This window comes from Cibotium barometz, chromosome 51, assembly GCF_041138505.1.
Source record: "Cibotium barometz isolate CiBa-2024 chromosome 51, ASM4113850v1, whole genome shotgun sequence".
In the NCBI taxonomy this organism is placed as follows: Eukaryota; Viridiplantae; Streptophyta; class Polypodiopsida; order Cyatheales; family Cibotiaceae; genus Cibotium; species Cibotium barometz.
In genome coordinates, this window is record NC_141096.1 from 18,783,349 (window position 1) to 18,799,393 (window position 16,045).

General features: G+C 45.7%; 1 protein-coding gene across 2 annotated transcripts in view; it reads right to left on the reverse strand.

The window, feature by feature from the left end:
* Window positions 1-16,045, reverse strand: part of LOC147609391 (uncharacterized) — a 106,306-nt gene that overhangs the window by 7,397 nt on the left and 82,864 nt on the right. For both annotated transcript variants that reach the window (XM_086787517.1, XM_086787518.1), the window contains exons 9-11: window positions 7,670-7,844; window positions 7,294-7,491; window positions 7,073-7,120 (exon numbers count right to left, since the gene is read on the reverse strand). In XM_086787517.1, the coding sequence (XP_086643643.1) occupies window positions 7,073-7,120; window positions 7,294-7,491; window positions 7,670-7,844 (421 nt within the window). The remainder of the gene's footprint in view (window positions 1-7,072; window positions 7,121-7,293; window positions 7,492-7,669; window positions 7,845-16,045) is intronic.

Here is a 16,045-nt window from a genome sequence, read left to right on the forward strand (position 1 = left end):
TTTTGATGTGTCCCTTCTTGCCACAATAATGGCATTCCAAATCCTTTTTGGAGCGAGACTTGCTCCTTCCCCTTTCTTGGCTTTTCCCCCTTTGCTGGGATCTCCCACGTGCATTCATTGCATTGGACTTTCCAACAGAGTTGTTTTTCCTGTTCATCTCTTCTTGAAGAAGAGCACCCTCAACATCTGCATATGACAGCATAGCATTCGAATTGCTAGTGGCTGTCCTAAATGTGTCCCAACTCTCTGGCAAAGTGCATAACAAAAAGGTGGCTTTGAACTCATCGTCCATTGCCAACTTTTGATTAATGACCTGGCTGACAATACCATTAAACTCATTGAGATGGGCTGTCATAGAAGCCCCTTCCTTCATCTGAAGACCTATGAGTTTCTTCAACCAATACACTTTGCTTGAGGCACTTTGTTGGGCATACAAGTCCTGCAATCTCTGCCACATTCCCCAAGCTGTCTTCTCTTCACGAATGCTGAAAAGTAATGAGTCTGACACAGACAACATGATAGTAGATCTTGCCAGCTCATCCATATCTTCCCACTCTTCAGCTGTAAGAGAAGCGGGCATCACACCCCTTTCTTTGATAGGCTTGTGCTGCTTTTTCTGGAGCAACACATTGTAGCACTGGGTTTGCCAAATATCATAGTTATGCGAGCCTTCAAGCTTCTTGATGTGAAGCAATGAAGAGCTCTCACCTGTGGTTGCCATAGCAATATGCAACCTTTAATGCCTGACTCCCTGCAAAATGTGCAAACACTGCACCCAAGATGTGCAAACACTGCACCCAAAGCACACAAAGTGCTCACAAATGTTCTCCCAAGCTTTATCTCCCACTGCGGAAGCAAGAATGCAACTTTTCTCCCACTTTTTGTGATGAAAACACCAAAATCTGGTTGCTGCAGATTTTGGACAGCACCTTAAATGTGCTCTTTTGCCCTTCCAAAGTACTGTACAGCAGTACTAAGTGCTCACCAATGATGTACCAAACCTGTACCGGCAATTTCAGCAGCTGAATTTGAACCTTTTGATCACTCAAAACAGTGTACAGCCATGCCAAAACATGCACAAAGCTGTGCCAAATCTGTACCAGCAGGTACAATAGCAATAAATGCTCTCCTGGCTGTCCAAAAGAGTGAAAATCAGACTTTTACAGTCCTGTACACTGCATAAAACAGTCCCGAACAGAAATTGGGCAAAAGCCCCTTGACTGCAAGCTGATTTTTGAGGATTCAAGGCATAAATGTCTTGCCTGCTGCTTTGCCAAGCTCAACAAGCATACAAACTTGAAAAGCCCCTTGATTTGAGATCAATTTCTGATCATGCATGGTACATTGGCGCACATGAAGGCATCCAGAGTGTTCACGATGCTTCCCCCTGGCCACATATACATCAAATACATGAAAGCCCCTTGATTTACAGGCACATTGAGTGCTTGTAAGGCATCAACACATTATCCACAGCATCAAATGCGATTGCCTGCATGCAAATCAACCAAATCGGCACAAAAGCCCCTTGATTTGCATTGCAATTTGCTGCAATTTTGCCCAAATGTGCGATTTTTCACATCATACAGCATGTATGAGTGCTTAATTGCACAATTACATCAAAAGCCCCAAATTTCGACATCCAATTTCCTGCAAATTGATCCTGATTTGACCAATTTCCTGCAAATTGATCCTGATTGTGACCAATGTCACCCAATTTTGCCAATTTTGCTCAAAAATTGAGCAATTCGGCGCCTGTATTCGCTCAATTAATGATTGCACCTGCTCAATTGCAAATCCCCAAAAAAAAATTGAAGCAAATACCTTGATTTCTGAATTTTGTTGCAGGAAACTGATGCAGAAAGGGGGAGGCAAAACTGATTCTGCTTGTGTTGATGGAGTTGGCTGCGCTGCAGATTTAGATCACCAGCTGAATGCACGGCGTTCTTCTATGCTCGCCTGCCTACCAGCTGCCACGCCATCGCTCCGCCTGGTGTTTGCCTGGTTCGCTCGCTGCTGAGCGCCTGGCGCCAAGTGCGTGCACTGGAACTCCACGCTTCACCAGCTTAATGCTGGCGCCTTTGCTTCACGCCCAGCAGTCAGCGCTGGCTCCTTCGCTTCACGCCCAGCAGTCAGTTGCACGTCGACGGGCTCCGTCGGATCCAGCGCTACTTGTTGCCACGTATTCGTTTAGCGCCAGCTACAAGACGAGCTCCGCCCAACGCTAATACGCTGAAGGGCCTTCGCCTAGTGCCTTCTACGCCCAGCGCCAACACCTTCGCTCACACGCTTCGCCTCTTACGCTGAAGGGCCAGCAATCCTATGCTCCTTCGCTCCACGCTCAGATGCAGAAGTGGCTGCCCCAGCCACGCTACAGCCAGGCCTGAGTATGGTCGTGTGCTGCCTCAGCCAGGCCTTGCTGCGAATGTTGATGCCACAACACATCTCACGCTGAAGGGCCAGCGCTCACCACGTTTAATTGCTCCAGTTGATGGAAGCTGAATACGACCAGAACAGACTGAGGGAGGGACCAAGATGGCTCTGATACCAGTTGATGGGAGAAGGAACCTGAATTAGGGTTTAGAGTTCATTCATGGGAGACATACACAGAGAAGCAAGGGAGAGAGAGAGAGAGAGAGTTGTGGGGATAAGTCAACTCATGAAAAGCATGAGTGTGTGACTCCCCTATCACACATGTATATTGCACTAGTACACATAGTGCACTTAGTACATTAAAAGTACTAAGTGTACTATGTACTATAACTTATGGGCTTGTACACACTATAAGGGTGGGCATAACGCCTTTACCCCAACAGTGAACCACCGTTGTGTCCAAGTTAAGGGAAAGCAGGCATGGGGAGAGCAGTTGAACAAGTGCTCGGTTCTTCGGCAAGACTTGGAAGTGGAGATCAAGAGTGAAGGTGCTCAGACCAAAATATCAATCCATTAAAGACAAAGTCAGTAGCAGTAAGTCAGTTAATAGAAGTCCAGGGAGGAAGGATGACAGAGTGTCCACCCCCTCATCAAGTTTAGCAGAAGGGAATGTCACATGCACGCCTGTGTCATGGCTAATCCTGTGCAAGGACTGTCTTAATCCCTGACTAATCATCAATAATCAGTGTAGTAGCATTCTCTACAACATCAGATCACCATCATCATCATCATCATGGTTGTTTCTCGTACCAATACGAACCAATTCATTCCGTATGGTTCGTACAGTACGGTGCCATACCATATCGTACGGTACAATATGACCGTTGGGCACAATTTCGACTGTTTGCAACAGTGTCTTTTCCGCTCATTTTCTGCCCCCCCTTTGTCTGTTTGCAACAGTGTCTTTTTCGCTCATTTTCTGCCCCCCCTGTGTCTGTTTTTCGACAGTTTTTTTTTGGCTCGTCTTCGCTACAGGCTTGAGCTCTTGAGCAACTCCTTAAAGTGCCCCCCCCAACATTCAAGCTTGAAGCTCCATAGTTTGTAAGTGTTTTTTTTAAAACGTATTTCATCGTACGGTATCCCAAAATTTAATATCATACCAAAAATTTCCGTACGTTATCGTATTTGCAACGAGCGGCTAGGGGCTACAACAAGGGGCAGTGAGTGTGGGCAATACAAATAGTAAAGCACAACAGTCAGTAAAGGATTTAAGGCATTAATCATGTCCACACAACAGGCCAACAATTGTTTAGCTAGCCGACTAGTGTCCCACACAAGTATATAAGCATGAGTCATAATTTAGCAAAGGCATTCAGTGTTTCATTCATTCATCAGTTATGATAGCATCAGTAGAAGTTATGTAGGGCCAAAGGTCAACCCCTTTGGGGCTGACCAAGGGCCCAAACCATGTACAAGCATTTATCAACCGTTTTGTACCATAATAAATACAAGAAAAACCTGACAGTCAATCTCCCTTCTTCTCTCTCCTTTGTCTTAATCATCTTAATCCAACATCAATGTTCTTAATCAAGCTTAGGGCTGTGGATCAGTACAACACGACTTCCGCACATGCAACATTGGTATCAGAGCATTCAAGCATTGTCCCAAGAAAGGTGCACAGTTTCCAGCACAAAGGATGCAACAGGGTAGCGAATGGAGTGGTCTACAATGGGCAAAGCCACAAGAAGCATTCCCTGAGGGTATGTATGCATAACTCATCATTAAGTTCTCAAATCAGTCCAAAGGCCTAGCAACAGGCATGATCAGTTCCAACATGTGACCCACCGTTGTGTCAAGGTTAAGGGAAAGCAGGAATGGGGACAATAGTTGAATAGGTGCTCAGTTCTTCAGCAAGACTTGGAAGTGGAACTCAAGAGTGAAGGTGTTCAAACAAAAATATCAGTCCGTTAAAATCAAAGTCCGAAGAAGTTAAAGTCAGTGGCAGTAAGTAAAAGTTAGTAGAAGTCCAAGGAGGAAGGATGACAGAGTGTCCACCCCGTCATCAAGTTTAGCAGAAGGGAACGTCACGTGCACCCTCGTGCCATGGCTAATCCTTTGCAGGAACTGTCTTAATCCCTGACTAATCATTAGTCATCAGTGTAGTAGCATTATCTACAGCATATGGGGTGTTGCAGTCCTTGTTGGCCAGCAGAACAGGCTGCCCTATGTCACCAGCAGAGCAAGTGAACCATCTGCAGCCAGCCAGCCAACTGTCATGGTCAATCTAGCAAAGCATTGATTTTATGAGCGTTTTATGCTAATTTTGTCAAAGAGAAACTGGCCAACAGCATTCCTTGACCGACCAGCTCCCTTGAGAGCATATAAAAGCAAGCGCTCAAGTTCCCATCATTCATTCAATCATTCAACAAAGTACAGCAGCAGTTCCACATCCTATTCATTCTAGGCAAATAGTGAAGATCCTCCTCAACATTCAGCCAGCATATATGCAGTCCTACAGCTATCTGGACTTGCATCACTGGCCCGAAGATTCTTCTGCAGTGCCTCGGATTGGTCGATACTCAGCCAACGAACGGCCTTCCTCGTCCTTGCGTTGGCCAATCATATCGCTTGTTTAGTCAAGCATTGTACAGCAATCTCCAAAGAATAATATGAGCAAATACTCCTGCTTGCAGGGGAGGCCCTTCAGTGGGTATTTGGGACCCAATACTGTGTCATCTACTTCACTCTCATTCTCTTCTCTCTCTACTCTCTGAATTGGATGCTAAAGATTCTCAACACATAAAGGTATAAAGAAGGCCATGTTGTGTGTTACCACGATCAACCTCGGTGCATGTAACATTCAGCAGGTTTGGCAACGGATTCTCCGCATTTTCACGATGGACAAGACATCAACTCGTATCATTTCATGGGGCACTGTCGCTTGGGCCATAGAGGCTGAGTTTATCATGGCTTATGAGGAGGAAGGTGGGGGGCTAGCCCTTCAGGTCTCTCACCTTCGCATTTCGGCAGTACCAGTACCAGTCCCAGTCCCATATACTAATCTCCAGGTTCGCAGTCCCAACCCCATCTATTGATCTCCGGGTTCGTGCTAGAGATGGGAGATTTGTAGCAGCATTGCAGCCTGGCATATCTGGAGAGCTCGATGCAAGGAAGCCATCGAAGACAACCACACTCCGCCTGCGGAGTCCATCGGGAGCATTTGGCTCGACATCATTCATACCCTCCACGGCCAGTGGGGAAAGTTGCACGGTGGCTTTGACCGCATGCAAAAGCGGTGAGAAGCCTTCTTGAGGCTCTGGCAGCCTGGCCCTTTTCTCACAAATAGAGGTGGTGATTCCACTTGGCATTACAAACCACTTGTGTGGTTATTCCCTCCCCCTCCCCCTGTATGAGATAGCCTTCTCCTCATAGAGCAGCCAACTGGAGGAGACGTGCATCTTTCTCCACCTTTTGATTCTTTGATCCCCGCCCCATACATGGAGGCGAGTTTGTATCTAGCCCTTCAAACTTATTTTTCCGAAATAAAAAGTCCCGTACCGGTACCATTTTCATACCATTCGTTTCGTACCTGACAACTATGATTGGTTCCTATGGTAGTAGCTCCAGAAGACACTATTGGACGCAGTAAAGAAAAGGTGCCGTTGGACAAGACAAAAAAAAAAAAAAAACAAAAAAGCATGGAGCAAAGGGGCATCATGTGTTCCGGTGATCCAAGTTTAGCAAAAGGGGATGTCGTGTGCGTACCTTAACACATGCTTCCCACTTGCAAGATCCAAGGACAAATGTGGACAAATTGGGGCAATTTTGACAGTGTTATGGAAGGCTCTAGAGTAACAAATTAAATTGCAAGGTTATAGAAGCAAAATGGTACTCCTTGACAACGAAGCCAAAAATGTTATGTGCCATTCTAAAACTCTCTCATTCACAAAGAAACAAGAACAAGACGCAACTTTTCATCGGGAACTTAACAATGTGTCACAATGGTTACAACTCTCCCTTCTTTCAGAGAGCTCTACATCTTCGTACTCCTCCTGATCCTCTGTCACACTGGCTCAGTTATTGTCCACTGGGTAGCCGCCAAGCTTTGAGAAGAACTATTCAACACTAGACCACATCGTCACTCATAGGGCTATCACTGAGGAGGCAAGAGCATGGAAGCAGCGGGTTTATTGCTGCTTTATGAACTTTTGGAAGGCCTTTGATCCAGTTCCAAGATCACAACTCTTGGGTCATTTGCAAGAGCTCAGAGATGACATGGGGAGTGATGGCACTATACAAGTCTGTGAGTGGCCACATCAGGAAACCTTTTGGGTGAGACAAGAAGTACTATTGGGATCAAAGAGGGCTCTCCACACTACTTCACCACCTAACCTACTGTCTGACTGCTGTCTGGAACCCATCTTCTCACAAGGGCAGCCTGCTGTGCTCCTGGACTAGGCATGCAACCTGCTAATGGTGTGTGTACAAGAACTATGTTGCATGTGAGTTGGTCTAGCCTCCCTCCATATTGGGAGGTGTGCAGGTACTCGTACAACAAGGAAAGCTGGTTAGAGTACTACAAGGGGATTATATTGTCCAGGAAAATTTGATGGATTTTATCTCTCTGTGGTCACATAGATGTAGTTTGCTTTCACACAATAATACCCTCCATCCTTGAACCAAGTTGAGCTGAAGGGCTTACCTCTTTATTGACAAGCCTCAGAAACTCCGCCCGTTCCTTGCTGACTGACTGGAAATCCAACAAAGAAATTTCAAGCCTACTTGTCATAAAGAAGTAATAAGCACTAGTATTAAACAGGGATAGTCAACACACATTGCCCCCAAAGATGTAGTACATTGATTACATGCAAGGAAGAACACAAGAAATGGGATTTCCTAACCGACTGTTAAGGGAGGTCTTACAGAAGCAGATGCCAAAACTGCTAATGCACTGCTAAGTTTGCAAAGATCTTCCTGCTTTCCGGAAGGCTTCTTAACGGCCAGTTCCTGAGCTTCTCGCGCTGTAGCTGCTTTCATATCTTGCAGCGCATGGTCTACTCCACCAGTTTCAACTTCTTTCTTCATCTTTCCTTGCTGAACCTCTTCCTTTTCTGTCTCTTCCTACAAACAGACAACCTTATATGTCAAAAATCAAGCTTCCAAATGTAGTCTTGCAACACAGATTCAAGACCTTCAATGCAGAAACAACTCCGAAAAACAGGTTTAAATGTCTGTTGATGCAGGCTGCTCTATCAAAGACGTGGATTCTTGGCTTGAGAGACATAAGGGGTCACACAACCTTGATCAGTTCTTCCTGCTTCTGCAAGTACTCCAACTTGCGCATGCGTTCTGCAAGTGCATCTTCGCTCGGGAGGGCAGTAAATCCCACCGACTCCACCACCTCATCCGGAAGTGATGAGAGAGTTGCCTGGACAGCTTCTTCAGGTTTCATTTTTCCTGAGACTGTGAATGCTCTGCATTCAAACCCACCGAGGCAAGAGTCAAAACTGTACCAAACCTCATAAGCTCTGCGATTAGCAGTAAGATACAGCAAGATAGGACACTTAGAAGATGTACAACAAAGCAATGATTCACACATTACTACAAGATTTTCATAAAAATTCAAGTATTTAGTATGTACAAGATAATTAACTATTATGTATGTACAAGATAATTAACTATTATTCATTATATTATTAGAAAAGCACCCATAAAGTGGGACAGCAGAGGATCTTCAAGGGAAAAGGAGGTGCAGCTTGTCGACTACAATAAGGTTACATGATCAAAAAAGAAGCCCCTCTTAGAGGGAAACTACAACCTGGGGCCGGGGGAGGGATAAACTGGGGACCTGTATTGCCAAGTGATATCACCATCCCTGCTGGTGAGGAAAGCTCCAAGTACGCAGGAATGCTGTGAGGCGTTGCCGACGGAATCACCTGCCAAATCGATCCCAATGTTCATGCACGGTGTGGATAATATCCGTCCAAATGCAGCTAACAGACTCGGCTGGAGGGGTGAAAGTACCCTCAATAGCCTTGCTGCAGCGTCCCCTGCGTATGTTCTTGGCCCTGATGCTGTTGATAATAGTTCTAATCAAACGCTTGAATGAAACAAGTGTTTGGAAGAATGAAAGGTATGAAAACATTTCCCTCAGCCTGAGGCATCATTCGTCACCCCAAACATACCCCCTCTAACCAGCCCTACCCTGGATGTCTTCACGCATTACAAATCTGAAATTATAAACTTTATAAATTATATAGCTTGAATTTTGAACTATGTAGTACGAAATTTGAATGATGACAATGAAAAGCTGAAATTCTGAAATTATAAAGCATGAAATTTCGAAGATTCTGAAAATCAGAAATTCTGGAAATCAGAAAATTCTGGGAGAGAGAAATGAAATGAAATGATATATTAATGTCTCTAAGAGGCCATAATGGCCTATGAGACCAAAACTAAAAGTACATCTGAAGTTGGTGTCTCATCAAAGAGAACAACTAAATGAGACTACAAAGTACAATAAACTGATTGTCCTACAGTTATAAGAACAGAACTGTAAGACTCCAAGATGATACTGAGTAGAAAATACTGAAAAATGTATATCAGGTAGATCCATGTATGCTGATCAGTTGAAGTGTTGCCCTCTCCTTAGATTTCACCTTATAAACCCATTTGCAACCAATGACATTTTTGCCTTGTGGTAAGGTAACCAAATCCCAAGTTTCATTTATGAACCAATGCATCCATCTCAACATCCATTGCCTTGTCCCATACATGCTTCCCAATAGCTTCTGTATAGAATGTAGGTTCCACATGCTTCACCAAACAGGTCATATATGCGTAATGCATAGCAAAGTCACGATATGTCAACCTGTCAAACTGGATACCTGACCCTTTGGGATTAGGGAACTGCATATATACTAGAGATGGGTCCTCCTGAGCCGAAAGCGCCCTGGGAGCCCTAGATGTGTTACTAGAGGAATCTGAATTACTGTCGTTTGTCGTGTCTTTGCCCTTTTTTTGAGATGAAGACTTGCCCTTGGTCTTGTCCTTCTTCTTGGACAAACAATCCTTGGACAGATGTCCTCTCTTCCCACAAGAGAAGCAACGACTTCAACCTTTCTTCTGAACTGAAGCAAGTGCCTAATCAGAACTATTAAGCTATGAGACTAGGATGGACTCTTCCTCCAAGAGTAGGGAGCTAAGATCATCAAAATCCAACTGAGTGGTTGTGACCTGGCACCGCAAAGCTCAAGAAACCACATCATACTCTGGGAAAAGCTTGGTGAGGATAAGTGTAGCCAACTGAGCAGAGCACAAAGCAGCACCCATCGCCAATAACTGGTCATGGATAACCTTGGCCTTCATGAGGAACGACTACATAGAACTGCTTGCAAGAAATAACAAACCGTAGAATTATCCTTGCATTGTAACTGCCCTCAGTGACGAATCTCGAGCAAAGACATCCTCCAATTTAGACCATACTTGATGAGCACTAGTGAGAGTTTGCACGGCCGGTGAGACTTCTCGTGTGATGGTTCACACAAGCACTGAATGCGCCTTCGAATCGCGATTCTCCCAGTCTTGTAATTCCGCAAGAAATTCATCCTCTTGATCTGAGGCCGCTCGGGCTTCTTCTCGCTGCCTTGAACAATATCCCACAAACCCTTGTGGATGAACAAGATAGGCATTTGCAGCTTCCAATGGGCATAGTTGGGTCCGCTCAACTTGTCACCCTTGTTCGTACAAGGGGGAGCCATATCCACAACAACAAAGTACACAAATCTCAGCACTCCAAAACTCCTCTCAAGTGCTTTCCAACGAAGCAAGGCACCAAAACCAATCAGCCCCCTCTCAAATCTGAGAGAGAAAGAGGCTGGACAATAGCAAAACAGTCCTAGAACCACTAGGAACCTCCTACCGGAAGGGCAGGGACTCGTGGAGGAAGAAGAAGATGTAAAGCCACTTGTCTGGCAACACCACATGCAAGAAACTCACCACCAACAGATGCTGGAGCAGAAAACACAGCCACAACACCTCAACATGCCTGTGTGAAGCAAAAAGCAGCCTGTAAGCTGGCTTACAGCAAGAAGATGATGGCTGGACCAGAAAACGCAGCAAGGTAGTGAAACGCAGCCACTACAGGAGACTAATCTACAGCCAAGAGAAGCTATGGAAGCAGAACGCACAGGACAGTTGAAGACAAAGGCGAACAGATTGCAAAAATGATGGAGCAGCCTGAACCTAAGCGAGTGATACCATGCTGGAGAATACACAGGCGGAAGCATAAACTGAACAAGAGAGAGAGTAGAGAGAGCTCGTGGGGACAAGATCACCTTTTATAATAGCAAACAGCTTTACAATGGCAATAGCCAACAGAAGTGTTGAACAATGTGCAAGGGATTGGATGAATACAAGTGAATATGAGAGGCCCCTTTTATAGTGAAGCAAGGAGGCAGGCCGATTCCAAGAAGAGCTGGCCAACTGATATAGGCTTCCTAAAATATGAGAAAAATACACAAAATACGCAAAATAGGGTTTGGCCAAATAACACAGAGATGCACTAATTCTAACACCATCCTCAAAGCCGGAGATCCACTTGATCCTAATAATTATAGGATGATCATGATTGGCCACACATTGGCCAAACTCTATGGATCGGTGCTAGAGGCGAAGCTCAGTCCATTTGAAGAGAGACAGGGATGCAAAGCCTCAAGACAAGCAGGCTTTCGGAGGAGCTACTCCACCCTTCAACACAGCTTTACCCTCCATGGCATCATCGAGGAGGGTAGAGCACGACATCATAGGATTTGCTGCTTTGTGGATTTCTGCAAAGCTTTTGATATTGTACCCTGAGCCCGCCTCCTACACCGTCTACAGGAGATGGGAGTCCCATCTGACATGGTTTGGAGCATCATCACCCTCTATGAGTCCGTCACTGGACAAGTGAGAGCCCCAGGAGGTACACTGCAGGAGATTTCTAGCACCATAGTTTTTTCATACGGCAAACATATGGCCTACGAGTATGAAAGTATGGTTCAAGTATGGTATTTTCTCCTGGCATGAAACATACGTAACCCTAATTGTCTAAGTCAGTTTTCAAGGAGAAAAAAAAAATGTGAGAGATAGAAGTTAGAACTTTATCAATGATTAAGACATATTAGAACATTATCAATGATCATATATTTCAGTCCCGTCACTAAACTTTAGCCCTTCAAAACTTTTCCCCAATTTTTTTGGTCGCCTGAATTTTGGCCGCCCATTTTTTTCGAGGTGGAGTATCTTATGACATAACATACGTCAACATATACATACGTTTGCATGGTCAAACATACGCGTATGAAAAAAACTATGTCTAGCACTATTGGGGTGAAACAAGGCTGCCCTCTATCACCCACTCTTTTTGGCCTCTACATTGATGAGATCTCAAGCTTCATTGACGGATTAAGCAGGGGTGGTCCCACACTAGCAGTCATATTGATCCCCATACTACTTTATGCAGATGACATCGTCCTCCTCGCAGACTCAGCCGAGGAGCTCCAGAGACAATTGGATGCCTTACAGGATTTCTTGTCATGTGCACAAAGTGTATCTACCATGTATGTCATGTGCACAGAGTGTATCTATCGTGTGCAACACGCACACAAAACTAGCTTCGAGGCTTGGGAAAGCTTGGAGCTAGGCAGGCTGATTGGCGAGCTGGGCTAGGGATAGACTAACAGACAAGCACCCAAGTGTGGACGGGCACGCGCCCAAGTTTGGACGCCCGGTGACCGGCCAAGAGCCTGGATCTAGTGCAAACGTGCACCTGGATCACGCAGCCGAGTTTAGTCAGTTGGTCATAGAGTCTCGTGAGTCTTTGCGAGAGCTCTACGGTCAGGAGCCTGGATCTAGTGCAAACGTGCACCTACTTCATGCAGCTGAGGCCAGCAGCAGTCTCAAGGCCTGCGGTATGGAGCTACCCTCGTGGGCCCCATACCGCCATGCATTTCGTGAAAGACGATTGTGGCATACGCTACTCACGGAATCAAAGATCAAGTGCAAGGATCGTGTTGAGGAGGACGCTACATGGGAGACATTGACTACCCTTCAGAGGGACTACCTTGGGTTTTTACTAAGCTCAAGAGTGAGCTCTTAAAGGAAACATAGTATGTCATGTGCACAGAGTGTATCTACCATGTGCAACACGCACACAAGACTAACTTCGAGGCTTGGGGAAGCTTGAAGCTAGGCAGGCTAATTGGCGAGCGGGGCTAGGGATAGACAGGCAGGCACCCAAGTGTGGACGGGCGGGTGCCCAAGTGTGGATGCCCGGTGCCCGGCCAAAAGCCTATAAAAGGGTGGCCAAGGTTAGTCAGTTGGCCATAGAGTTTCGCGAGTCTTTGCGAGAGCTCTATGGTCAAGAGCTTGGATCTAGTACAGACATGTACCTGCTTCATGCAACCGAGGCCAATAGCAATCTCCAAGCCCGCGAGAATAGCTCCATGGCGGTATGGGAAGTCATGGAGTAGAGATTGTTCGGTGCATCTTGCTAGTTAGCTCAGCTCGTGGCTCCGTGGGGACAGCCAAGACTTGTGGGTTTTGCCCATGGTTGTCATGGTTGGGTGGTGAGTCAAGCTTGCACCCCCTTCATTGTTTGGCTTTGTTTTGCAGGTTTCAAGTCATGTTTCAGGATTGCTCTATGAGGAGATCCGTAGGATTTTACACTTCTGTACTCAACGGGACCTCTCTATTAACCTTGGTAACCCGTAAAACCAAGGTAATGGTCTTTAATATTTCCGTCCCCTTCACGCCCAAATTGAGCTTCACATACAGAGGGGATCCTGTGGAGATTGTCTCATCCTATGTCTACCTTGGTGTCACTTTCAGTGGCCCACGCTTCACCATGCTTCCTGCAACACATGCCAGAGTGACACGGGGATATGCAGCCTTGAGCTTACTTGAGCGGTAGTGCTTCCAGGCACATTTCCAGGAGCCCAGGACGAAGGGTTGGTTTTTTGACACCCTCGTCACACCAGTCTTCATGTATGGAGCAGCCTTCGAGGACCAGATTTATCCGATGAGAATTGAAGTTTGGATTCCTTATCCTTCTTACCCCTTGAACTAGAGCAAGACGTGTTGTCCTTCTTAGCATCTTTAGAAGATAGAGTACCCTTTCCTAGCTGCGAAGTAGATTGTTGTTGCTGGGGTTTGGTACTAGACTGCAGTTGTTTTAGCTTGCCTCCGTTCCTCAGTTTGAGCGAGAATCAAAGCCCAGTCATATATGTTGGGTTCAAAGTTGTGAATTGTGATCTGAATGTTAGAATCCAATCCACAAATGAATTGATCCATTTTGGCCCGCTCAAATATCCCTAACTGTTGTGCCACAGTGATAAACGTTACCGGAAAACTGAAGCACGGGTGACCCATTCTATTTAAGTCCATAGAGCTCATCTGCCAGGTTGGTTATATACTGGGTAGGGAGAACTCTGGTCTTCAGGTCATGGACAAAGGTGTCCCAGTAAAAAGTTATGACACATGTGGTTCGATCTGTATGTGAACTACACTAATGCTGCCACCAAGTGACTGCCTCACCTATAAGGTGGAGAGCCGCTACCTGGACTTTATTTGCTTTTGCTTCAACTTTTTCTTCCCACCGTCTGGCCTCATCTTCTCGTCTTTGTTGTTCATCTGAAAGAAAAGAGAGATGAAGTCGGAGGTAGCTGGTGGAGTGGGTTTTGTTGTGGTGGTCTCCAAGTGTTGGAGACGCTCCATAAGAAGTTGGTTCTGAGCTCTAAGTAGAGCTATGGTATTTGCTGTTGGTGGAAGAGTATGGTCTCCTTGGAGGAGACGTCTTCCAGATGATGTGTACTCTTATCTGTAGACATTTTGCTGAAGTCAATGGTGGTGCCGAAGAGAAGTTTGTTGACCATCCAAGGATGCTCCCATGCTAGGATGTGGTGTGTGTGCACAAGCTTAATCTAATACCAATGTGACATGCAGCGGAATTATGCGTAGATGAAGGATCCTATCACACAAAGTCTCACACCACCTTCTGTATCCTGAGTTTCGTGAGTCTTTAGCAATCCACTTTATCACGTCAAACTTTAAGAGATGAGAGAGAGAAAGAAAGAAAGAAAGCTGTATTAACGTCTACTAGAGGCCGAACTCGACCTATGATACAAATCAATGTACAACTATCAATGTCTTCTAGATGTCCACAAAAAAAAAGGGACAAAATGAACATGAAATAAACTATGAAAGTACTGAGCTAGTGGGGGGGTGTGATGGATGGAGCACTACTGCTAGAGGTTCAATATGCAACCTATATGCGCAGGGTATACAAGATGCAATGCAGATCTGTCTAGCTCCAACCAGTACCATATAATGGGGGTGTAATATGTGATACATAGGCGATGGCGAGGCAAAAATACCTCGGAGCATGATCTCCGGGTGTGAGTGTAAGTGAGCTAGCTGCTCGTGGATATGGTGCTGATGTCGAGCCCGTATCTCTGTGATCTCCCTCTGATGTAGTCTGGGAGTCTGGTAGCTTGGTGCTCTCGGTCTCCATCTGGCTCGTAGGTCCGCAGCACGCTGAAGTGTAACCCCCTCTTGTGTCAGGATAGGCACTGGGATAGATCTATGGAAGAAATCAGTGAGCTGGAGCTGTCGCCCACCTCTCCCAGTGGTATGAGTCTATAGCAGTGTCTCTAGCAAGAACTGGCCAAATCTGCACTGGTCTGCGAACTCCATGATTTGGCGGAGTGAGGGATGTCCACTGAAGATGGTGGTGTATCTCTCTCTAATGACACTATATGCTCTGCATCTGCATACATAATGTTCCTCACTCTCAACCCCCTCCTGACATAGTATGCATATCCTCTCTGCTCTGGGGATCCGTGCTGCCCTACCTGCCTCAATCTGAAGCCGGTGTGATGACACTCTGAGCTGGCCAATCACCACTCAGGCACTGTGAGGTATGTACACATCCATGTATCCAAGTCTCTGTATGAATCCATTCGCTGAGATACGCATAAACTGATCTCTGTAGTATAGCATCTTCGGCGGTAGAGGTTGACTGGGTGTAATCCAAGTCTCTTGAGTGTACACATTATTGGGTCCCAAATTACCCACTAAAGGGCCCCTCCTATTGCTAGGAGTTTGCTTTATTTCTTTGAAGAGAATGACTGTATGACTGACTTTGGGGCTGTAGATAGGCCAAACGCAAGACCTTCGGAAGACCAAGAGTCAGGCTGACTCTACACTGCTGTAAAGGCACCAATGATGACCAATCTCGACGCAAATGCACTCTTCCAAGGGGCTGTAGGAGGACTGCTATTTGGGTTGAGAGAAGGGCTGAATTGGGAACTGTTCTATGGCTGTGAGATGCTGAATATGCAAGCAATGGTTGGCTGTGAATGTAGGCTGAGTATGATGTGTTTCTGGAGGAGAAGGGATGAAGATGGTAGCTGGGTTTTCTGCAAAAGCAATGAGCAGAGGGATGAACGTAAAAGATGTGTTCTCTGCAATAGATGAGCAGAGAAGGATGTGCTTCAGCCTTCTATGCTTGATGATCTGATTGCTGAATACCTGAATGCTAGATAATTGAATGAATGAATGATGAAATCGCTATGCAATGCAGACCATGACCTGATGCAAACCCTGAGGCTTCTGCTGACTTCTTTATGCATGAATG